At 45.0% G+C, this 25,706-nt stretch overlaps 1 protein-coding gene and 1 long non-coding RNA gene across 3 annotated transcripts in view; one reads left to right on the top strand and one right to left on the bottom strand.

Annotated features, from left to right (window-relative positions):
• Positions 1-383: 383 nt before the first annotated feature.
• LOC147997082 (uncharacterized) lies at positions 384-10,878 on the bottom strand. Its single transcript, XR_015653116.1, has 3 exons — positions 9,999-10,878; positions 8,041-8,102; positions 384-2,428 (listed from the first exon to the last, which is right to left on the bottom strand). It is a non-coding gene; the product is annotated as an uncharacterized LOC147997082 (long non-coding RNA).
• Positions 10,879-11,415: 537 nt separating this feature from the next.
• Positions 11,416-25,706, top strand: part of Pgm5 (phosphoglucomutase 5) — a 187,773-nt gene continuing 173,482 nt past the window's right edge. Inside the window, 1 exon segment of one of the 2 annotated variants that reach the window (NM_001191953.3) lies at positions 11,416-11,723. In NM_001191953.3, coding sequence (NP_001178882.1) covers positions 11,463-11,723 — 261 coding nt within the window. In that variant the 5' untranslated portion in view covers positions 11,416-11,462. 2 annotated transcript variants of the gene reach the window in all.

The raw sequence follows: 25,706 nt of genomic DNA, 5'->3' as shown, positions 1-25,706 counted from the left end.
CAAGTAGATCTTTCCTTCCTCCCCAGGATCCAGTGGTAGTCAGGTTATCGTGCTTGCATGAAGATAGGCTAAGTATGGCTCAAGTTTTGCAAATGCTGAGAAAGCAGACACACAGGGCTGAGAAAGCCAAGACAGAGGGAAGGGACAGAAGAGCCCTCAGATCTGATTGGCCGATGATATCCTATGCTAGTCACTTAGGGGCAGCCTTCTGCCACATTCACATGCTATATTACTGGGATCATCATTTTTAAAAAAAACTCTTATTCCATGTGTACTTATTCTCTACTAGGTATTGTTTTGGTCACTGAGGATGAAAGACAAAAATAAATAATTTATGTTAACAGCAGCAGCAGCAAAGCCAAGGAAGCAAGAAATCATGAAATAATCATGAACAAACTAAGTGCAAGTTTAATATTTTCTCTATCAGTATGGGAGGAAAGGTCAGCACATTAATAAACTGAGAAAACAGGGCCCAGCCTGACTGACTTATGCACAAATCATAATGAGGAGACAGTAGAATGCCTGAGTTCATAAGCACCTTGTGGTGCGTGTGCGCGCACACACACACACACACACACACACACACACACACACACAAATGATTTAAGTGTATCTTTTAGGGCTAGGGAGATGGCTCAATGACAGCCCAAGTTTACTCGCCACAGAGAATGTTCCTTCACTCATGCCCACACTGAATTTCTGAACTAGCAAAATCGTCACCGTGTGGTGAGGTACCTTGTGGCGGTGAATAAACTCAGTGGACAAATAAGAAGGTAGTCACAGATTCTGATTCAAAATAAGGATTTTTATGAGAGTTCACAAAAGAGTTCAGGAGTGTAGAACACTTTAGACTTTGTGGTCCTGGGACTTGGGACCTCTTAATCCCACAGGCCTCAGTAGTTCTGCACGTCCGTTTTTAGGATTGGTAGTCAGTATCCTCTCTTTTGGCATGGCATTTTAGTTTCTGTGAAGTTTGAACTTGAGAAGGGGGTGTGCTGTGGCTTGGGTAAGTGTCCCTTGGGTAATCTTCGACATGTAGTGACTGCTGAGCTGATGGACATGGGCTATCTGGTAGACAGCAGGTGGGAAGGGCCACTGGCAGTGTAGCTAAGCTCTGAAGCCGAAGACCCAAAATTCATGACACAAAATGAACAATAAAACTTTATTGGAACTTAGCAAGAATGCGTGCATGGTCTTCTCTTTGGTTTGAGTTATTCAAAAAGCTCCTCCCAGGGAAAATGAAGCCAGCATCGGTAGCTGGTGCATTTCAACAAGGATTCCATTAAAAGAAGGACTTAAACTCTTGCCTTTCATATATAGCAAAGGACTAAGATTTCTGTTGTTAACTGTGGGGTCAGGATCTGAAAGGTGATAGTGACTGTTTGACTTTTCCCACTTTGGCTGGCTTAGAGGCGGGGCCTGGGTGGGCAGGAGGCTTAATGGAAGGCTGTTGTCTGCAGAGAGGGTGGAGATCTGTTTTACACTAACCTTAAGGAGGTGGAGGAAAGGGAGAGGGAGAGGGAGGGGGAGAAGGGAGAGAGGGGGAGGGGAGGGAGAGAGAGAGGGGGAAAGAGAGAGAGAGAGAGAGAGAGAGAGAGAGAGAGAGAGAGAGGAAGAAGGGGAAGGGGAAGGAAAAGGAGAAGAGAAGAGAAGAGAAGAGAAGAGAAGGAAGCCAGAGGTCACTGCTGTCCACTGTGGGAACGATTCTGCCAGTAAACGCATGCATGCCACTAAGGGGAAATTTTCTTTGTGCTATGTTCCCTTTTAATCAGAAGATTCTGAAAAGAAACTAGTTAGGAATCGAAAGAGGCAGCTCCTAAAGTCTGGGCTTGCTTTGAGTCTTGTGTGGTGCCTTGATTACAAAGAAGCAATGCCTGTTTCTCGCTCCAGATGTAAGGCAGGATTCCCTAGGCTATCATTTTGGATGTTGGGACCCTTGGACAGGAAAAAAATACTTTTCTTAACATGTAGTTTCTCCCATTGTTTAGGAGAGCCAGATCTAATATTTCCTCCTTAATATATCCTAGAATCTGTGTTCCTCTCAAGTGATGACAAGCAAATCACACAGCCTCCCTGTCACAGGCACACTTTAGGCAGATACTGAGGGGAGAGGGTGGTCAGTTGGTCTCTGGTTTCTCCTGGCGGACACACAAGACTGTTGTACTTCTTGGCTTCTGCGTTAGGTGGCGCTGTTTGACCATTTTCTCCACTGGAGCCAAGAGGATGGTCTAATGTTGATAGAACCCCACTTTCTTTTTCACACGATGCTCTCTTTTCACAGAGTACAGACAGCCAGTGCTCCTTCTGCATGGAAACCTGAGGCATCTCTCAGATGCAATAAAGACTTCGGAATGACGTACTGCTGTCTTCTCCGTTGCTCCTCTGTTTGAAGTTGGTGGGTCTGAAGTTAGCGTGCACCAGCGTCGGCCTTCAGAAACATAAGTGGGATGGGGTGGGGCGTTATGAGGAGAGCTACAAGTCACAGAATGTGGACTGATCATTGCCATATAAAATAAAATTGAAGAAGTAGGCTGACACGGTGCAGGAGAACAGAGAAAGGAGAATTTGCCTTGGGAAGAAATCAGGAGAGGTCATCGTGGGCTGTTATACACGCACAATAACCACAGAGTGCTTTTAAATGTGTGTGTGTGTGTGTGTGTGTGTGTGTGTGTGTGTGTGTGTGTGTACGCACGCGCGCACTTGCGTTCTATGTAGTTGTTCATTTTTTCTTTTACAGGCAGAAAATTGATTTATTTTCTCTTCTCATGGTCTTCTAAAGTTGACAGCTCATTAAAGGACCCTTCCTTCCTCCCTCCCTCTCTCCCTCCCTTCGTTATTAACAACCATCTTTTGATTCTGAAATGCTAAAGGACAGTTGAACTTTAGGACTCTGGCTGTAGATGGGGTTGGCAATGGAAATACAGCATTTCTCAGGAGCTCACTGCTTAGGAACTTTACTCTTGATGTTGTGATTCCTGTCAGGCATGGTGACAGGTGTTGGCTGTTTAGCCCTTGGGAGGCTAAAGCAGAATTGATAGCCTAGACTATAGTGACACCCAGTCTCAAAACAGCACAACGCAATACTAACTCAAATGTTTTTTAAATTTTGCTTATTTCAAAGCAGTGGGCAACACCGGGCTTGTCATTACTGTCTTTCATAGAAGATCAAGCTAAGGGGACAATGTAACTGACAAACATGTTTCACCCACCCCTGGTGCCAGTGGCCAACATCCCATGGCACTAGTGATGGGACTGTACTGATTGGGCACCTACGAAAACATATTTGAACCATTATCTTTTCAGAATTAAGATGCACTGTCTCTTGTGTGGAATGATCTGGAAATGACCTGGGGCATTCAGTTTCCTTCCAACATTTGGTGAGGTGAATTAGCCTTTTAAATCAGGAGATTCAGCAATTAGAGTTTGATTTTTTTTTTTTAACCCCAGAGAAGAGGAAGATCTTTGCAGCTGTTTCAGAGTATGATAAATCAGAGGCTGGTGGAACGTTGCTCTCCCCAAAGACTTCCGTTTCTCAGCAAGCAATCTGTGGGCTGCACATTGAACCGAGGGAGCATGAAGTCGCTTGCTTCCAGGAAGACCTGGTGGTTCAGACGTTAGCCATTAGGACCTGGATGTGGGATTTTTCAAGTTAAACCGAAGCAGCTCTGATAGGAAGGCCTCCCAGATCTGTGCCTTCTGTCTCCGGATAGCCAACCCAGGAAAACCAGATTTCAGCAGGAAAGTTGTTCATGGCGGACACTGTGGAGCTGAAATCCTTTGGGAACAATGGGAACCATGGGAGTAGGACTGGGCACATCATGTGCTTCAACACTGTTTAGAGGCCATGGGCTTCATACTAAGCCAAGACAAACAAAAATCCTCGCATGTGTTGAAAGTATTACCTTCTCTTGTTAGATGGAGAGCTCAGCCCAGCCGCACATCTCCAGCGGTGACAGATCTCTCTGGTCGTGTATGTAATATCGAAATCATCAGTCTTACCTTTGGCTCAGGAACAGATACTGTAAACTGCTTTGAGTTAATCACCAGTGCTTTCCCAGGTAAGGCCTCACCATTCTGGAGGCTTTCCCTCCATCCTGTCATTTCTTTTCCCTTTTGAGTATAAATATCTTGCTGGCTCTCCCAATGGGCTCCAGGGAACGACACAGCCTGTTTAGACACAGGCCGTTTGGCCTGCAATTCCTGAGTGCGCTACATACAGGTTTTCACTCTTCTGGGTTTCTCTGGCCTCTGGGATGTTCATGTCCAACAGCTGAATATCATTAGAGTAAAGGTTTTGTAGATTGATTTTTATGGCCTGTAATTTTACTGAGTTATTTAATCAATCTCCACCCCCTCTGTGTGTGTAGAGTTTCTGGAGTTCCTTTTGTGCTTTCTGTATGGAACAGAACCATGCCATTACTGGGGCTGGAGAGACGGCTCTGAGAGCATTGGCTGCTCTTCTAGAGAACTGGGGTTCCATTCTCAACATCCACTTGGTGGTTCCCAGCCCTCTTTAAGGATAGTCCTAGAGGGATATGATACCTTCTTCTGGCTTCCTGGGGCACTGCACAAACGTGGTGCACAGACATACATGCATACAAATAAACACCTGTAAAATAGCCATGCCATCAGCAGGGGCAATGCCACTTTTCCTGTATGGATGCCTTTCTTTTCCTTCCCTCCCTCCCTCCCTCTTCTTCCTTCCCTCCCTTCCTCTCCTTCTTCTCTCCCTTCCTCTCCTCCTTCCTTCCCTCCCTCTCTCCCTCTCCCTCTCTCCTTCCCTTCCTTCTCTCCCTTCCTTTCTCCCCTCCCTCCCTCTCTCCTTCCCTCCTTCCCTCCCTCTTTATCTCCCTCCCTCCTCCTTTCCCCATTTTCTCTAGTTGCTCTAGTGGGGCCTTCCAGTATTCTGTAGAATAAAAGTGGCAAGAGCAGGCATACTTCTCTTAATTAAATAAAGGGAAATCTTCCAATTCATCACCATTGAATATGATGTTACCTATGTGTTTTCCATATCTTTTTGTTGAGGTATATTTCTTTTATGCTTAGTCTATCAAGAATTTTCATCACAGAGGGCTGCTAGGTCATTTTTCTGCATGTGTCAAAGCAGCACATGGCTTTCGTCCTTTAGTTTGTCACTTTGTATTAGTTGAGCTGCCCTTGCACTCCAGGTGTAGGTCCCACTTGGTTGTGGTGACTCTTCTCTCATGCTGCTGAACTTGACCTGCCGTGAGTATTTGGCTAGGCCATTTTCTCATCTGTGTTTAGCACTAATACTGTCCTGTCATTTCCCTTCTTGTGAGTGTCCTTGTTTGGCTTTGCTGACAGGGTAATGCTGAGCACTTCTTACAAGTCTGAGAAAGATTAATTTAAATGTTTGGTGAATTTTAACCATGAAACTGTCAGGTCTTGGTCTTTTCTTAGATAGGAGAATTCTGTTACTGAACCAATCTCTTCACCCATTATTGGTCTATTCAGTCATTTTATTTCTTAGTGATAAAGTCTTAGTAGGTTTTGTGTGTGTGTGTGTGTGTGTGTGTGTGTGTGTGTGTGGGTATTTTGCCTGCACATCAACATGTGTACCACATACATGCAGTGCTCCAGGAGGCCAGAAGAGGGCAGCAGATCCCTTGGAACGCCAATTACAGATGGTTGTGAGCCTTCATATGGGTGCTGGGAATCAAACCCTGGTCTTCTGGAAGAGCAGAGCGGTCAATGCTCTAAATTCCTGAGTCATCTCTCCAGTCCCCTTGGTAGGGTTTTTGTACCTAGGAATGTATAATCTACTTTTTTATGTTTAAAATATGTGTGTGCATGTATACATCTGATAAATATGGTAGAATAACATTCTTAAGCCTGGCTATACAGTTCCCTAAAAATTAGGCAGCATTGTGACTGTTGAGTCTCTTCTATACCTCTTCTTGGGCCATTTCCTCTTCCCAGCAAAGCACTCTGATTTGGACATGAATGTTCATTGCATCAAAAGGCAACCATGGCAACCACACACTCTGTGATTGCCATGTACACTGCAGACGTGTGCTTGAGAAGCTACACAGAGTATTCATTCCATTGTGTGCTTGTACACTTTTACTATTGTAAATGGTCTCACATGCTACTTTTACAAATCAGGAAGGCATTTTCCATTCTTTTGGAAAATTAAACGGCACTGGGGCCATGGAATAATGAGCATCAACTAGGGTTCTTTTGATTAAAAACAACAGAAAGGGATTCCTCTGGTTCAAACCACGGAGGGATTCAATGAGGCACACATAAGTACTTCATGATCAGGAAAGGCAGCTGCTCCGTAGACAAGAGCAGCAGGTAGCTGAGATTCAACCCTCTTGTCCTTGTCTTTGGCATGGATAAACCACAATGGCCCCGGCTTCCACATGCCTGGATCCCAGTCTTTAAATTCCTGAGACAGTAAGAAAATCTATAAGCCAGGAGTTCCCCCTGAGTCCTCCCTGCTCCCCATATGGTCAGGAATGTAGAATGATGGAGTAGAACCACTGTAATTGGGGCCTTTCCCAGTGAACTTCTAGAGGAGGCCTGTGAGCTGTGTAACCTGAGCAGGTGATGAGTTTATGGAAACAGAGAACTAGAGATGAGGAAAAAAAATCACTTTCTTCTTCTTCTTCTTCTTCTTCTTCTTCTTCTTCTTCTTCTTCTTCTTCTTCTTCTTCTTCTTCTTCTTCTTCTTCTTTTCCTCCTCCTCCTCCTCCTCCTCCTCCTCCTTCTCCTCCTGCTTCTCCTGCTCCTCCTGTTCCTCCTCCTCCTGTTCCTCCTCCTTCTCCTCCTCCTCCTTCTCCTCCTCATCCTCCTTCTCCTCCTTCTCCTTCTCCTCCTCCTTCTCTTCCTCCTCCTCCTCCTCCTCCTCTTCCTCCTCCTCCTCCTCCACCTCCTCCAAACAAAGGGAACATGTTACTATTTTGGAGTTTTCATCTGCCATTTGAATTTGATTTGGGTTTCTGAATTTTGAGAAAAATTCAGTCTAGGAATATGACTTCTTAGTGTTTATGAGAAAAGCCTCAATAGCCAAGAGAGAGGATGTTCTTGAAGATATCCATTGGCTCCAGATCACTGATAGTTGGAGATAAAGGTCAAGGACCACATTGCTAGAAAGCAGACTGGGTGCGGAGGAGACCTCCATAACAAGGGGTGACCAGCCCAAGGTCAGAACCAAGTTTTATCCCTGTCCACTGAGGACATGGGAGGGGGAATTACCAGGGGTGGTCACAAAGCTAGCCTGACTCTTTTCCTAAGCAAACCAGATACATTTAGGTTAAAGAAGGTGAAGCTGGTATCTTCTCCCTGTGGGAAGGCAGATACCCTTGGGCCAGGGGTATCTGTTCCATGGTTCTGCTAGCAAAGCTTGTATGAGCCCTGGATATGACCTCTTGCTTAGATAGAGGCTGGGCTGAAGTTGTGGTAGGTTGGGGCAGGAAACCGATTTTATAGAGTGCCTAAATACATCTAGACATGTGTGAGATTTTAGATTTTACGTTCTTTTCTCCCCTCCCTGCTCCCCTGGCTTCAGGGAAGCCCAGATGTATTTGGCCTACAGTTGTTATATATTCCCACTGAGTCACTGTCCATTTCTGAGCACACAGGGAATGCTCAAAACACGCGGCTGACGCACTGGCCCTGAGAGCAGAGAAATGCCAAAAGTCCAGGCCAAGAGGAGGCAGAAAAGCAAGTGGGAAATGTCCCAGGGCCATTCTCCATGGAAGCACACATCCTTTTTCTAGCTTTCCTGGACACTCTGTTGGGGAGACACCAAAAATACATCTTCCAACTAAGCCTTCTTTCCCCCAACAAATGATAGAGCTCAGAGGGGATTCCAATGGAACCCACATCTGCCTCCAGACCTTTACAATGAGGCCACAACATAAGAACTATAATGGTGAGCTTCATACACGGGCCTTGCAAATGCTGGCACACTGCTCTCAGTGTCCTCACAGCCCTGTCTTTATTTCTCCAGCCACAACTACCCATGCAGGCTCAGCTGTTCAGTTTCTGTGCCTGTTGAGTGCAAACACCTACCTCTCAGGGTTGGCGGCCTTATGTGCATGGTTGGTACAGTCCCTGGTTTGCGGCTCTTACTGCTGTAAAATAAGTCTGTGATTATTATCATTGGTCAGACATTATTACTAAAATAGTAGTGATTAACCGAACTATTCCATGCCCGTCAGGTTCTTATTCTTTGTATTCTGAGTGCCCAAGTTTAACCTTTTAGCCCCATGTCAAGTACAATAACATAAATTAGGGAATTAATGCTAATGAACAATACGCACATTTACTGGCCCATACATGCCCTGTAAATTACAATGCATAAGGAGCCAACAGCTCAAAGTGTAAAAAGAAATTTAGGGGGTCAGCAAGATGGCTCAGCAGATAAAGGTGCTTGCTGCCAAGCCTTGATACCTAAGTTCAATACTGGTAGAAGAAGTGACCAGATTCTCGGACATTGTTCTCTGACCTTCAGATGTGACCTTCATGCATGCGCCTACATGCACAGTACAGTACATAAACACATGGAAATGTTTAAAAAAGAGATCCAGCTCTCTAGCAGTTTGATTTTGGAGGTAGCCACAGGATACCTAGACTATTTAAGGGCCGTCCATAAGTCTTTGGAGGCCAGCAGAAGTCAACGAGAAAAATGAACATAGGTCTTGATTTCCTACAGTTGTCTGCACTTGGCCCAGTGTGAAAAGCACTTACTGTTAATTAACTGAGTTGCAAAATCTATGGACTTTGTAAAGTTAATGATTTCATTTCAATTTAGTGATTCCTAAAGAGCGGCCCCACTACCCCTACCCCTAAGGACACAGATCGATTTCCCAGTGTCCCGGATTGAACCGTCAAGAGACACAGAGTAAGAACATTTTAAAATTCGATGAAGTAGTCTCCTTGAAGCTCTTCATGTTCTAATCTAACGGAATCTGATCTTTTTCACACTGTCTCCTAGGGCTTCCGATGAAGCCCGGCCTGCAGCTGGGATTACCAGCATGCAGGGACACACCTAGATTCTGTTTTGAGCCTGCCAGCTTTACGTGCTGCCTTTCCTATAATTTTGACAAGCTCCTAATTGGAATGTGGATGAGATTAATATGTTAATGGTTCAAAAAAGAAAGCAGGATGATGTAATCGGAAGGGACCCAGAGACGTAGAACGTCTTGTGGAACGCTCTCATCTTTGATCTGTTCATTGGTGATTCAGAAATGAACCCCAAGGTTAAATAAGACTCGGAAACGCCACGCTGAAGTTAAAGCAGGTTCTTTAGGGTGGAGCCTCCAGTGTCTTCAAGGCACGAACGTGCTCTGTGGTTCTATAAGCATGGAATGGGGATGAAGGCTTTCAACAGTTGCTTTACCCCAGGATCTCACTGGGGAAACACCAGCCTTGCTGAGTTTGGTCTATGCTTGGTGTAAAGACGGTGGTTGGTGCTGTCTTGACAGGAAGGAGCTACAGAAGAAGAAAGGGAACACAGGTGCTCCTGTTTCACGCCAAGACTTCCAGATGGTGCTGATCTCTTGGGACTCAGAGAAGGCTGAGAGGCGTCTCTAGGCCAGAGAGCGTCCCATTTCTCCTCACTCACCTTCTATAGAAGGTCTGAGTTCAGTTTAGCGGCATCCAGTCCTCGAGACTAGGACTGGGTTTTATCTCTGCCCACTAGGACATGTCACCAGCTGTGGTTATGAAGCTGGCCTGCCTTCCTGTCCCTCCCTTCCCATTGCCTTGACTCTTAGAAAGCACTCTAGTCCCGTGCTGCTGCTGAGGCCTTCGTCTGCTTTGACCTCTCTCTCTCCATGCACTGTAGATGGTCTGGGATCACAGCTGTGTGCCAAGCTTAGTCCTGTTCCCCCTTTTATTCCCTCCCTCTTCACTCCTCTCTAGATGAAGATTTTCCTGGTTTTAGGTTTGAGGAGGATCGGAATGAAAGGCTTCAGGCAAAAGGGCCAAGCACAGTGGGGGTGGGGGTGGGGGTGGGGGTACCTCACCTTAGCTTCAGTTGGTTTCCTTCCTTCATTCCTGGTGGGCAGAAGGTGCTTTATCCAGTAACGAGTTCAGTAGTGTGGACAGACGCAGTGTGAAGGGAGCCAGCTTCTAAGCAGATGTGTAGGAAGGACAAGAATAAGAAAATGCATGTTTATTGCAATTACAATGAAAAGAAAAAAAGCTCCCATCCGGAGAGATGCTATGGTAGGTCCTGGGGACTAAAGGGGCTGACAGGATATGATTCCCTACAACAAGTATTCCTGCTGAGTACACACACAGAGACACACACACACACACACACACAGACACACACAGAGACACAGATACACACAGACACAGATACACACATAGACACATACACACAGACACACAGATACACAGACACACAGACACACACATAGACACATATACACAGACACACACAGACATACAGACACACACACAGACACACACACAGACAGACAGACAGACACACACATAGACACAGATACACACAGACACACAGATACACAGACACACAGACACACACACACAGACACACACACAGACACACACAGACATACAGACACACACACAGACACACACACAGACAGACAGACACACACAGAGACACACACACACAGACACACACAGAGACACAGATACACACAGACACACAGATTCACAGACACACAAACACACACATAGACACATACACACAGACACACACAGACATACAGACACACACACAGACACACACACAGACAGACAGACACACACATAGACACACACACACAGACACACACACACAGACACACAGACACACACACACAGACACACACACACACACACAGACACACACACACACACACACACTGCCCAGCCTTCAGTTTCATGTCTGGCAGAGCCTAACAATTCTCAGCTCTCCTTTCCAGGGTTATTTTTGGCTAGGGCTGTTCTCTGATGGCAAAAGGTTTTAGCCCCCTTCCACCTCCCTCTCTGTCCTTACTAGGGAGAGAAACTAAACTGACTCTCAGGGTGTGGGGAGAGAGGGCTGTGGGTTAGGCCCCTGGCTAGCTCAGACTCCAGTCTTAAGATTGTCTTCTAGTGAAGAGTGGGCCTCCAGAGTAGCTGGAAGGCTGAGTCCCCGGCACTGAACTCAAGTGTATGGTGTGGTTGGGGACATAGGAGGTGGTCTTAGAGCCTGGTTTTGGGACACTCGGAAAGTCAGGGCGAGCCGGGGAAAGGATTTTGAGGGCAGCTGGGCGATCCTCTCAGAAGGAGCTGGGCTGCAGAAAACTATCTGAAGGTGGAGGCAGACTCCACTCCCGGACGTTGAGGGGACAATCTGAGAGTAGCAGCGGGAGGGTGGGAAGGGGCGGGGAGGGCGCAAGGCGGAGCCGGGAGCAAGGCCAGACCTCAGGGGCCCGGGAGGGCGGCAGATCCCCGAGGCTCCCGCAGCCACGGCAGGACCGGCCAGCGGCGCCATGGAGGGGAGCCCCATCCCGGTGCTGACCGTGCCCACAGCGCCCTATGAGGACCAGCGGCCGACCGGTGGCGGCGGGCTGCGGCGGCCCACAGGACTCTTTGAGGGCCAGCGCAACTACCTGCCCAACTTCATCCAGAGTGTGCTGTCGTCCATTGACCTGCGCGACAGGCAGGGTTGCACGATGGTGGTGGGTAGCGATGGCAGGTACTTCAGCAGGACGGCCACTGAGATCGTGGTGCAGATGGCTGCGGCCAACGGGGTGAGTGACTCATGCCAGGTTTGCGGGTCTCCACACCCCAGCCACCTCCCTTGTGCTCTTTCCAGCTTCCCATACCGGTGCACTGGCAGCCACTAGACACACTGGGACACTGGCCTTAAAGGGGGGTTGTTCTTCTCAAAGCCCCTGGGCTGGAACCTAGGCTTCTCCCGCACCTGTTGTACTTTCTGCTGTATTCCCTTCCTCTTCATTTTCCTCTGCTTTGCAGCTTTGGGCTTCCCATGTTCCTCCAACCGGTTTATTGCCCACCTCCCTACACAGACTTTTGCCAACATGCTCTCCCACCCTGGTATATTATTATTATTATTATTATTATTATTATTATTATTATTATTATTATTATTACTATTATTACCATAATCCTCTCTCTCCCCAAATTGTAGCTGTCAAATTTAACAATTACCTGTGCGCACACACTCCAGCATTGAACCACGTGCTATTTGGCAAGAGTGGACCCCAGTGCATCACTCTAACCAAGTGGTTCTTTAGTGGTGACTTTGACTGGGACGGGGACGGGTTGGATGGTTTGAGGGCTTTGCAACCTGGGCTGTCTAGTTTCCAGGAGGCCTTTCTCTAAAGGGTGTAAGTGAGACTCGCAGTAGCATTCTTAACGCATCCTCACTTCCTCTCCCTTCTCCTAAGACCTCCGCATTTTTTTCTGCTACCTGGTTTCTCAGACCTTGAGTTTCTTTCTGTCTGCTCCCTCTTCCGTACCCTACAGAGAGAAGCACCCCTACCCTCAAACCTCCGTAAATGGTAAATACGTTCTGCTCTCCCAACCTTGTCCCTGTTTAGCCCTAAATCCAGTTACCAAAACGTGTAATTAGCAAACTTTAGGGGTCTCCGAATTATCTGTAGGAAATATGGTTTCAAAAGGTCACTTGAGCTTGGTGAACGCGATCAGATTTACACCCATGGAACTTTCCCTTGAGTGAAATCTCTTGCAGATGTACATCTTTAAAAGTGAAAGCCGATAGGTTACCTGTCCTGTGGAGTCTGGCCATCCCTCCCCCTCCCCCACTCCCACCCCACCCCCTCTGTTTTCATTTCTCCTTAGTGTTTCTTCACTACAATCGTCCATGCTTCACGTTTCCTACTGTGATTTTTCTCTTTTCCGGGTTTTAGGAATGGAATAGGGGGAAAGGTGTTTTGTGAGGCTTTTGTTGTTGTTACTTCGTTTTTTTAATATCCCAAAAGCAATCATGGGAAATAGTCCCAGACGCTTTAGAGTGGATTCCAGACTGGTATTTAACTTCGGCTCTTCACCTGGGGTTGATGAATGTTGGCTGGAGTCTGGGCTTGGTGAGAGATTGACAAATGCTCTTTCCCTCTTGTCTGACAAAGCTATTCCTGGGCATTGATGGAGGATAATGAGCTCTGGGAGTACTGTAACGCTGCTCACCCTCCTCCACACTCTCTGTCAGGGTCTGAGAGGATTTATTGTGGGTCACAATAGTTATTGAAGATGGTTGTTGATTTGCATCTCAAGCAGTGGCTTGGATCAGTCTCCTCTTCATTTCTTCCTCACCTTCCAAGAGACTTGTTCTGAGGTGAATAGTCAGAGGGTTGACTCTAGGGAAGATGTGGTTTGGCAGGACTAGAGAACAGTGGCATTATTGGTCCTTGTGTGACTGAAAATGGATGCAGACTCACTTGCCTTCTAACCTAAGGCTACAGGAGGCTGAGGGCTGATGGACCTGCATTTCTAAAGCCTTTAAAATATATTCCTGACTGGATGTTCATAACCAGGATACACAAGTAACAAACTAGAATGTATTCTCTCTGAACTGGAAAGTCTGGTCATCGAGTGGCCTATCATTCCTCTATCTGGAAAAAGTTTGGTTTTGATTGAAAAGTGAATGTGGTGGTTTGAATAAGAGTGGCCCCCATAGGCTCATATAGTTGAATGCTTAGTCACCAAGGAGGAGAGCTTTTTAAAAGGATTAGGAGGTGTGTGTGGCTTGTTGGAGAAAGTGTGTCACTGGGGGTGGAGCTTTGAGGTTTCAAAAGCCCCTGCCAGTCCCAGTGTCTCTCATCTGCTGCCTCTGGATCAGGGTGTGGAATTCTTACTACTTCTCCAGCACCGTGTCTGCCTGTGGGCCTCCATGCTTCCTGCCTCGGTGATCATGGACTAAGCCTCTGAAACTGTAAGCCGGGCCCCAATTCAACCCTTTCTTTTATAAGAATTGCTGTGGTCATGATGCCTCTTTACAGCAATAGAAAACTGACTAAGATAATTAATCTTACAAGGAGGTTTTCTAAGAAAAGCTGTATTTGGTAGTTGTTAATATAATTGCTGGAGGGGACCAGGATTATTACATTTCTAAATGATGAACAGATTTTATATATATATAAAATATAATATAAAATATATATAATATATATTTACTTATAGCTCATAAGCTTTAAGCTGATGTATCTTACGCTCATGTATAACTTAGGATTTGAACATTTCTAGGATAGAGTTATGAGTATGGAGCCCGAAAGATACTCAGCATATACAATTCTTGCATCTGAGTTTGATTCCTAGAATCCATGTGGCAGCAGAGAACCTTTGACTGCCACGTGGACATTGTGGTAGTTGTACGCACGTGTGTGTACTCACATACGTACATAATAAACAAGTGTAAAAAATTAAAAATCGTGGTTGGGATAGTACATGGCTGCACTCACAATACACAACGCCCACATAAATATGTACATGAAGTTAAATAAAATAAAAAAATAAAAAAATATATGAAAATTTATAGCTTTCCAGTAGAATTTATTGACCTCCATAGTCTTGGCTATATTTTATAACATTTTATAATGTTTATGCCATTGCTTTTGGATTAAATATTTTCAGTTTTCTTAAGAAAAATAGCATTTGTCCATAAATTCTTCAATATGGGTCTCTTCATAAATAAGAATCTTCCCCTATGTAGTTATAACTCTACCGTTGGGTAGAGTCAGTTGTTTTGAAATTCTTTTATGGTGATTTACTCAAACCAAGTTGTCCTAATCGAGGAATCAACGTTGCATTTGGTAACTCAGGTCAATTTTTAACCTATAAAACACTCTCCTGCTCGCCTGTCTGTGAATCTGTCTATGAAGCTGATTTGTCCAAGAATCGAGTTGCCTGACTTTTCAAGCTTTCTCTGATGGCCCAATTAGACTGGTCTTAGCCGCCTGAATTACTGTAACACAATGCCACGGACTGGCTAGTGGATAAGCATCAGAAACTCACTGCAAAGCGGTTCTGCAGGTTGCAAGCCCGAGGTCCAGGCTCTGGTTATTTCAGTGTCTGGTGAGGGCCCATTTTCTGGCTCATAGAATGGTGCTTTCTCACTGTGGCTTCACTTGGTGGGAGGGCCTCGCTAATTCCCAAGGACTCTAAATTCCAATCACACGGACTCCATCCTCACCAGCTAATCACTCCCTGAACGCCTTACCTCCAACCGTCACCTTAGGCCTCCAATGTATGAATTTTGAGAGAAAGGAACATTTAGTACCTTTCTATCCATCTAGTTCAGTGGATTCAGTTTTAACTTACTTCTTCATGAGAGTATTTCAGAGTCTGATGTTGTGGTACAAGCCTCTGATCTCATCACTTGGGAGATTGATGTCGATTGGGCTACATCGTAAGACCGTTTCAAGGAACCCAAAACAAGAAAAAGCATAGTTAATTCAGTATATTCATCTTTCAGACGTTCAATTTTTCTTCTGCTCCATTCTCCCTGTCTTACCGGTGGGATAGTAAATCACCTTTTGGAATATCCCCTGGGTCTCCCCACTATCGTCTCTCATCCCAGTCCAGCCCCACATCAATCAGCAGCACTCGGGGCGGGGGGAGGGGTCTCTGAATTATCTGAGTCTTGTGAAGCTTTTTGGGCTTGGCCTTCCATTTGGGGACAATAGAAGGACTTTGGAGTCCCACTGGTCACTGTTCCTATGCCCCACCGTGCCTTCCCTGGTTTTAGTCAGTTGTAGGCTCAACTTTATATTGTGTGCATATTTGGTTTCTTTATAATTGTTACAAAGTTGAGCTGTTGAGATGTGGTCACTAAGACATTTTGCTTGCATTAATAGTTTATACCCTGCATTTATATTAAAAATCTGCACACAAATGGAAATGAAGAAGCTGCCAACACCTGATTCTGTCCCCTAGGTTTCTACTCATAATCATATACTCAGGTACCTTTTGATCCCACGGAAATATTTCTAACATTCAGAACTTCTGATAACAGGAAGTAGAGGAAAAACATTTTTGAGAATGAAGTGTTTCCCCTCATAGTGGGCTCTTAAGCAATGCGGCGTGCCAGCTGGATATCTTTTGGCACAATTGTTACGCACTTGGCATGGAGAGCACACAGGTTGGTATCTTCAAAGTGACCGATCAGCTACCGGTAAAGACCCAATAGCTCCACTCTGGATGTGCGGATCTGGTTTGAAGTCTTGAGCAATTTCTCGCACCAGACATCGGAAGGGAAGCTTGTGGACTGATGATAGCGTCTGATTTCATGGAGTACCACCGTACCAGGTCTGTAACGATGAGGTTTCTTCACCCCTCCAGTAGAGGGCGCACTCTCGTGACTGGCTTCGTAGCCAATTGTTTCCTGGCTGCTTTCCTACTAGTGAGTGTGGGGGCAGCCTGTTCTGTATGAGCCATAGTACGGACAACTCCTTACCCTCAGGCTGGAGCTCAGCAAGCGGGAGGGGTTGCTAGCCTTAGACCGCAGCAGTGGCGCAGGCTGTGAACACAATTTGCAAGTTTGGTCTTTTAATCAATATTTACTCAATGACTTAAAATTCACCACTGATCTCTTAAACTATTTCATTGGAGGTCTTGAAATAGTATTTCTCTAATTCCCAAATTATGTTAGCTGGCATTCGTGTGTGTGTGTGTGTGTGTGTGTGTGTGTGTGTGTGTGAGAGAGAGAGAGAGAGAGAGAGAGAGAGAGAGAGAGAGAGAGGGAGAGAGAGAGAGAGAGAAAGACAGAGGGAGAGAGAGAGAGAGACAGGGGGGGAGAGAGAGAGAGAGAGAGAGAGAGAGAGAGAGAGAGAGGGAGAGAGAGAGAGAAAGACAGAGGGAGAGAGAGAGAGACAGGGAGAGAGAGAGAGAGAGAGAGAGAGAGAGAGAGAGAGAGAGAGAGAGAGAAAGACAGAGGGGGGAGAGAGAGAGAGACAGGGAGAGAGAGAGAGAGAGAGAGAAAGACAGAGGGGAAGAGAGAGAGAGAGAGAGAGAGAGAGAGAGAGAGAGAGAGAGAGAGACTCAATACTACTGAAGAGGTTCTAGTTAGTACCAAGCTAATCTTGTTCACAAGATTAAACACTGTTGGCTTTTCAGTTCAGTCTCTGACTTTTATACATGGCCATTGTTTTTCTTTCATTCTAGGGTAGAGCATGGTTTGTGTCTTTTTTAAAAATTAAAATACCTCTCAGGAGGTTTTAAGTAATTTTATCTAACAACATGGAAACTATAAAATTTGAGAGCTGTGGGTTTTGAGTCACACACACACACACACACACACACACACTACACACACACACACACACACACACTATACAACCACTACACACGAACATGTACACAGACACACACACATTACATACACTACACATGTACAGAGACACACAACATTACACACACATACACATACACACACTACACACACTACATACACTACACAGACACACTACACACACATGTACACAGATATACACGCTACACACATATATATATATACACAGTATACATGTACACACACACTACATACACTACACAGACACACTACACACACATGTACACATGTACAGACACACACACACAGTTTAAATAGTTTAAGAGCTAAATACAGGACAGTTGCTGTAAAAATGCCCTTGTTCTTTCTGGGTGGATGGTTCCCTTTTTGCAGTCGAGATCAAAGTTTTCTTTAACTGAATCTTGTTAGTTGTTCTAACTACGTTTAATATTGGACATTGTGTTTTCCTCAAGATGTTCTGGAATTTTCTAAAATTTTCTCCCTTGCATTTGACCTTAGCGAGCAGACTGAGAAGTGACTGTGTGAAATCTTGGTCATTGATAGAACATTTACCCAGCATCCTCAAAGCCTGGGTTCCTTCCTCAGCATTGAGTGGAGAGCAGACAGCAAAAAAACAAAAACAAAAACAAAAACAAAACGAAACCCCCCCAAAAACAAAAAACAAAAAAACAAAACAAAAACAAAACCAAAAACACTTATTTATTACTAATCTGCTGAAATTGAATGCATAAAAAATCCAAGATTTCCTGGTGCATTCCACAAAGTCAACAGTGACACGCATTCAGTGTCACTTCCTCCTCTGGAGATGATATTCAATAGCTTCTCTGATGGTGGGAATGTCTTGGATTCAGCCCTGTCCTGTGTTTTATGCAAGTATGAGAGCTGAACACTTGAAATGTAGCTGGTGTGACCAATGAGCTTTTTATTTTATTTCATTTTAATGAAATATATATGAATTATCTATTTATGTATAAATATATACTTAATGAGATATAATGAATTATGTATTTGATGAACTACATCAGTGAGCTACAGTGTTTCAGCTTAATAAAGTGAAATTGAAATGTCGTAAGTAGTTAATGGCAATGTTGTTGGGTAGCCTGGCTTTGAAACAGCATTTCAAATCTGCTTGTGTGTTAAAATTAGAGTTGGTCTGGTATACCCCGGAGTATCTGCAGATTAAATACAGGTTATCACGTCGGGGTCCCTGCAAGCGAATGATCTGTCCTAGGTGAAGAATGACATGCAGGCCAGTCACTTTAGCAGGTGCTGGGTCACACCTTGCAGAGTCTGACCTTGCAGTCTGTTTTTCTAACACCTTTAAACACAGAAAAATTTGGGAAGAATCTCAATGAGACAGTTATCATAGCAAAGCTTCAGGGACAGCTACATCAAAACCCCTTTGCAAAGCACACCTCTGTAGCAAAGCAACTCTGTCCGCTATAAGACAATGAGTTCTAACGACTGATTGACAGAGCTCAGGGTAAGGGCCTAGGGAAGAAGGATTTATAATAAGCATAAAGATATATTCTATTGATGGAGGATGCAAAGTACCTGGGGCATCTTTTATAACGATGGGTTCTATTCACTGAGAGGTGAAGCTTAGGATCAAGCTTAAATGAGGCTCAGGATTCTGTGGGATACAGGTAAAGCCCGGCTCCACAGAGCAGCAAAAGATCCCCAGGTTGTTAGCATCCACTCTCTCCTTCAGGGTAGCCAGGCACCAGTCATGCTTCTTTTCTTGAAGAATAGAGATTTCTGCATATTTAATAATTCTGGTTCCTGGGTTTGGAGAGATGGCTTAGTGGCTAAGAGTGCTGGCTGCTCTTTGAGAGGTTCTGAGTTCAATTTCTAGCACTTGCATTGCAGCTCAACTGTCCGATGCCCATTTTGGGTTTGCAGGAATCCATGCAAAGCACCTGTATCTCAAAGGAAAAAGAAAAATCTTAACAGTAAAGATGAACAAACAAAAAACCAACTCTGATTCCTCCAGCGCTTTCTCTGAGCTATGCCCCCTATGTCATCCAATGTTCAAGCACACACTTGGAAAGTCCACTCAAGATTTCTGAGTGTGATCACCTTGGGGGTGACAGGATGGTAGAAATAGCCTTGGGCTAGCAGCTGCAAGGAGAAACTTCTTTTCCTTGCTCTGCCACTCAAATGGCAGAAGGGACACATTCGCCTTTCGGCATACCTAGAAGCCAATTGTCTTCAAATTGGCTTCAGATCACTGACCTACCCTGAGAGTTCAACCAAGCCTTGCTCCAGAATGCACTTTGTAACATTTAGGCCACCATGTTGGTCAGTTTTCATTGTGACAAATGCGTATGGTGTTAGGGATTATTTATTTATTTATTTATTTATTTATTTATTTATTTATTTTATCCCAGTGTTTCTGGGGTGTCAATTTGTGGTCAGTTTGCTGTGGGTCCATGATAAAGCAGAAGGCCACGGTGACAGGAACATGTGGCTAATCAAAGTTGTCTTCCCAACCTCTGTGGTGGTGAGAAAATGTAGTGACATAGGAAGGAACCAGGGATAGGGTATGTGTTTCTAGGGGTTTGCTCTCGGTTACTCATTTCCTCCAAATAGGCCCTGCCTACCTTCCCTTTATATTATGACTCCATCAAGGTCTTAATCCTGAATAGGTGAAAACCCCCAGGATCAAATCACTTCTCCCAAACTCCATGAACCCACAGCTAATTTCCTCAGCACATGAGCCTCTGGGAGACATCTCAGTTTTAAACCATAATAGATTTTAGCAAAAGGAAAACGTATTGCTGTGGCCAACTGAATGAATTTTAGATAATTACGGTTTAACCATATGTACTGAACAAAGCCTGTCATGAGTCCCTCGACAAAAGCTTTATAGCTCGGTCGTACATTTCAGCCAAGAGAAAATCCACTTGCTGGTGACATATAAACTAGTTGTACTGACAGCATGATGACCAGCAGTGATGCAAGAGATTGGAAGAGCTGGTTACTGTCAGTGGGATTTGGGACTGTCCCCCGGGCAGGAGCTCCCACAAATTGTATGATCCCAACTGCCCATGAAAAGCTGGGTGGGAGAGAGAGAGGGCGGGGGGGAGAGAGCATACTTGTTTTGGCATGTGTTACAACTACCCGGGGAGTGGATCTTGACATGGTGTCAAAGAGGAATATCATAGACTAGAAGCTGAAACAAACGAGACTGTCCTGGTGCTGGGTGGGTGGCAGGCTGAGGAGGAAGTAAGAATTGCACCCTGTTCGTCAACACCTGGGGCCTCTTTCCTGCCTTAGATCTGAAAATCTAAGGTTGGGTGACCCAGGACCTTGCCTCTGGAGGAGGACTGATAGCGTCGTGTTTTTAGCTAGTGTCCATTACAGATCTGGTGGGCAGAACTAGCTGCTGCAGTGTTTGTTAGCACAGACATTAGGGAAAGCAGGCTCGTGGTGCCACTCAGGAGAAACCCCGACGGAAGGAACCTTCCATAACTTTGCCTCACTGTCCTTTCTGGATCTCCATACCTGAGTGTGTAATAGGCAAATCTCCTGGGAGCAGTAACACACTTCAGGAGCCCTTGTACGTCTCCGTTTCCCCGTGTGACCAATACATGGGTGACACTTTCAGCCTCTAGTCTTCTTTCTCTCTTTTTCTGGGGGAGTCAAAGGAACGGGCGAGTTTGAGAACAGCTGGGCCCTCCCAGTTGCTGGGAGGTTATTTTAAGCTTTGGTTAATATATCCAGAGACCCAGATGGTGTTTTCAACCAAGCTGTTTTATTAGATCTTGTGATAAGATATAATGATGTTTATTGAAAAGGCAGACATGCGTCCACAACATTGTGTGTCAAACTTGCCCTAAGAATCACTTTTGATCTGTTTTGATGGAGCCCTTCCGTGAACCCTGCAAATTTGCTAATTTCTTTACAGATCTGAAGACCAGGTCTTGGGGGTCAATTTTTGGAGCAGCCCAAACATTATATGGGATATAAACATGAGCATAGAGAGCTAGAACTCCAGTGTCAGCATTGGCCAATAGCCTTATGGGTAGATCTGAACCGCTCAAGCCTGGTCAGTGTACTTACACTGCTGTGGTTGCCCAGCCAAAGGGGCATTAAAAATCCTCTCATCTGAGTTTACTCTGTTGGTTATTAGTAAATGCATATCTATAATATACACAAGACTTGTAAAAGTGAAAGTTCATATTTTCACGTACCTCTTATGGTTTTAGTGACATCACCTTTTGGAGCAATGTCTCTATTTGTAGATGAAGAGAAAATAATTCAGGAACACTCAACCATCAAAGAGGATCTTTCCTTGGCCTGGAGTCATGAAGGTTTTGACTTTTCCCTTTCCAAGTCTTTACTAAGAAACATTTTGTACAAACATAATATTGTTATAGCTTTTCTTATTGTTTTCCTGTAGCAAGATTCCTGATTTCTAGCTAGTCCTGCCTAGTGTTATAGTTAGGATTTCCAAAGGAAAAAGGAAAAAAAAAAACAATCCGAAACCAGAGGTACAGAGTTTAGTTTATTCAACAAAGGATCTCAAAACACTATCTAGAAGAAAGTTTTAAAACTAATGGTTTGCGTCTCCAATATAGAAGTACTCTTCCAAATCAAGAAGAAAACTCAAACAACTTAATACAAAGTTTGTCACCAACAAACACACGAAGAAGGTAACCAGATAAATCTAAAATAAAAAGAATTGTTATGTTGAGAAAATACTCAAGAGTTGCTGCAGCTGTGGGAAAGCCATCATGGTTATTATGTATCATTGGGAGACATTTTGGTCGCTAGCTGGGCAGTAAATATCTTAACTAATAGAGTCTTTTAAAAAACAGTCACTGCTCTCTATTTTAATAAACCAAATCTGAGGCTGTGTGATTTGTTAGCATTTTGTCTAAGCTCCACCCACAGTTGCCCGGCAACAGCCAGGTGTGCCTGACTCACCATAAAAGGAGCTGATTGCCCCCTCCCCTCTCTCTTGCTTTCTTGCTCCCCCTCTTTCCCCATGCCCCCTCATGTTCATGGCTGGCCTCTACTTTTCTACACACATACTCTCTCTCTCTCTCTCTCTCTCTCTCTCTCTCTCTCTCTCTCTCTGCCTTTCTCTGCCTCTATTACCCTCTCAACTCCCCATGCCCCGAATAAGCTCTATTCTATACCATACCCTCATGCAGCCGGTCCCTCAGGGGGAATGGATGCCTCAGCATAGGCCCCCGGAGACACCCGCTCCCGCCATATCTGACTATACCTCCACCAAAACATATCTCTTTTCTCTTTATCTTTTTATAAACACAACAATTTGTCCTGGTCATTTAGGTCTCAAGCAACAGCATTGCAGATAAAGTCCAAGCCTCTTCCTGTTTTTGCTGTGCCATGGAAGGCTGTGTGCTGCTGTTGGTGTGTTAGTTTTTTTTTTTTTTTGTTCTTTTTTTTTTTTTTTTGTTCTTTTTTTCGGAGCTGGGGACCGAACCCAGGGCCTTGCGCTTCCTAGGTAAGCGCTCTACCACTGAGCTAAATCCCCAGCCCTGGTGTGTTAGTTTTGTTGTGTTGGTTGGATGGTTAGTTTGTTGGTTACTGAGATCGAGGGCAGTTTGTGTTGCCCAGGCTGGCCCTGTAAGCTCATATGACTCTCTAGCCTTTCTCTTCTGTGCCCGGTTAGTCATGTCTTTAATTATGAAGTCAATGAATATATATATATATATATATATATATATAATGTATATATATTTGACTGCTTTAATTAGAAAAGTGTGTGAAATAGAAGGGGCCCTTCTCCCACCCCACCACAAGCACACAGATATGCCCACTGTAACTGTTTAGAGTCCAACCTTATTTGCTGGTTTTCTAAATATGGGACCATGCCTTCCCTGTGATTGTTTTTCCAGTTAGCAAGTTGCCATTCATACATTTCTGGTATTCCTACTGTTTTCATATTTTAATAGTGTCATTATGTCACCATGTCATAAGTCATGTACCCCTTCTCTGTTACATTATGGAATGTATAGATTGTTTTCTTCTTTCTTTAATTTTCTTTAATCTTTTCTTTTTACACTCCAGATTTTATCCACCTCCCTGTCTACCCCTAACTGTTCTACATCCATACCCCACTTCCACCTCTCCCCTGTCTCCATGAGGATGTCCCTAACTCCCCCCACTCCAACCCACCAGACCTCAATGTGGTCAGGCCTTGGGGCCTCCCCTTGAGCTGGATCCCCCTTTGGACCTGTCGCTGGACCTTCTTTTACTCACGCTCTTCTCTATTTCCCTGCAGTTCTTTCAGACATGAAACAATTATGGGTCAGAGTTTCGACTGTGGGATGGCAACCCTGTCTCTCACTTGATGCCCTGTCTTTCTGCTGGTGGTGGGCTCTCCGGGTTCCCTCTCCCTAATGTAGGGCATTTTATCTAAGATCCCTCCCTTTTAGTCCTCAGAGTCTCTCACCTCCCAAGTCCTTGGTACATTTTGGAGGCCCCCCACCTCCTACCTGCCTGTTTCTGTTCTTTCTGTTGGTCCTCAGTGCTGCTTCAGTCCCTTCCCCCCCACCCAATACCTGATCATTTCCCCCTCTTCCCATCCCTGATTGTTTTCTAGTGTTCTCTTAGCAAAGTGTCACAAGTGTACTTTAAATATCTACAGACCTGACTCGTAGATGAACACACTCCTGGGCCACTTGCATCCTTCTAAGGTGCCCAGTGGCTTAATGGAATGAATTATTAAGAATTTTTTTGTATACTCATAGAACACAAGTATTAGTAAAATCTTTTACTTTCATGAAAAGGAGGCAGAGTGTGTTTTTTAACAGTGGTTTTTCTAACCAGAGCCTCCTGAGTTGGTCTGATTACCACAGTTGCTTCCTATGGCTTCCTCTTGACTGCTGGCATTTCTCCAGGCTGCCGGCAAGTTGGGTGGCAACTGCTGCAGATACCGTCCCCTCCCTGGCCAGCTGCGCCTGCCTCACGAACATGCACTCCTCTGAATGGTCCCTGAAGTGGCTGCAGTTGTTCCCCCCAAGACTGACTCAACCCAAAGGACCTTCCCGATCCAGTCTGTGTGTTGTGTCTCCTGGAGGGAGCAAGCTGGGTCAACACCATGCTTTTCCATATTTAACCTTCCTGCCTGCTCAGTCTTTGTGAAGACAGCAATCCAGGCCGATCCCCACTGCCCTTTCCTGAAGCCAACCTTAATCTGACCATTTTTTTTTTTTTGACTTAATGGACTGGGCCATGTGAGAGATTACTGAGAGGAACAGGGCCCAGCAGAGGCTGGATGGAGACTCCACACTAATCTAGGTAATCGGAGAGGAGTCTGAAACCGCACAGCTGTGGGAGCTCACCTCGCTTTCAAGCACTTGGGTTAAAATATTTTCGAGGGGCTCGTGTCTGCAGCTCTGCTCAGTGTTGGGTGAGGAGGCATGCTGTTCTTTGGGAAGGAGCTCTCAAACGAACAGTGACAGATGCAGACAGGGAAGGCCTAGAACGGCTGTCATAAATAACAGTAAACTGTTTAATCTCGCTGAGTTGTAAATCTGATTGCAGAGGTCTTTAGTTCACCAGTTCAGTGGAACGTAGGGTAAAGGGTGGGGCCCCTTAGGAAATGGGCAGATACTGCTTCCCAATCAGGCAGGAACTGGTCTGAGGAGATTCATTTAAAAACACTCATGTGTGAATTTTAATGGACTGCGATAAGTACTCAGAGAAAATATGTAACTTTAAAGAGATTTAAAAAAAATCTTAAATGGAATCCTTTATGTAAAATCTACCTATAAAGTGGGTGTGGGTATATGTGTGTGCATCCCGTCTACTTTATCAAGTAGCATGTGCCCAGGGCCCTCTCTCCCTATCATCCAAAGTATTTTTTCCTTGAATATGTTTAAGAGGAGTCTTCATTTATTTTTCTGTTGCTGTGTAAGCTGCCATGACTATGACAACTTAAAGGAGAAGGGTTCATTGTGTCTCAGAGTTCAAAAGACAAACCTCACCGTAGCAGGAAAATCATGGCAGCAGGAGCTTGAAACAGCTGCTCACCCTGCACTGCAAAGTGGGCAGCAGGCAGATCAATGCAGGCCAGGCAGTGCTCAGCTTCTCTCTTCTCCACGATTATACAGACCTGGATCTGCTGAGGGAATGGCCTGACCCATAATTACAATGAGCCTTAATGCAAACAAGACAATCTTCCCTCCAGGCAAGCCCAGAGGCCCCTCTCCAAGTGATTCTAGAGTCTGTCAACTAGACAGGGAACAGTAACTGTCACAGAGGACAGAATCCTAAACGTCAGAGATGGTTGAGGGCACTATTGAACCAAAATAGATACACGGAGACCCGTGCTGCTAGAACATTCAGTAGAACTGGTGATGAGTGAGAGCAAGGATAGGAGGTGTGGTTCGAGGCAGGCCTCTCTCACAAGGATGGGTTTGTGAGCTGAGCTCAGTGACATTGGTAAGTTAGTACCCCAGTC

This window comes from Rattus norvegicus, chromosome 1, assembly GCF_021556685.1.
Source record: "Rattus norvegicus strain SHRSP/BbbUtx chromosome 1, alternate assembly SHRSP_T2T, whole genome shotgun sequence".
Lineage (NCBI taxonomy): Eukaryota > Metazoa > Chordata > Mammalia > Rodentia > Muridae > Rattus > Rattus norvegicus.
Note: the sequence above shows the minus strand (reverse complement) of the source record. Positions and strands in the feature narration are given on the sequence as shown.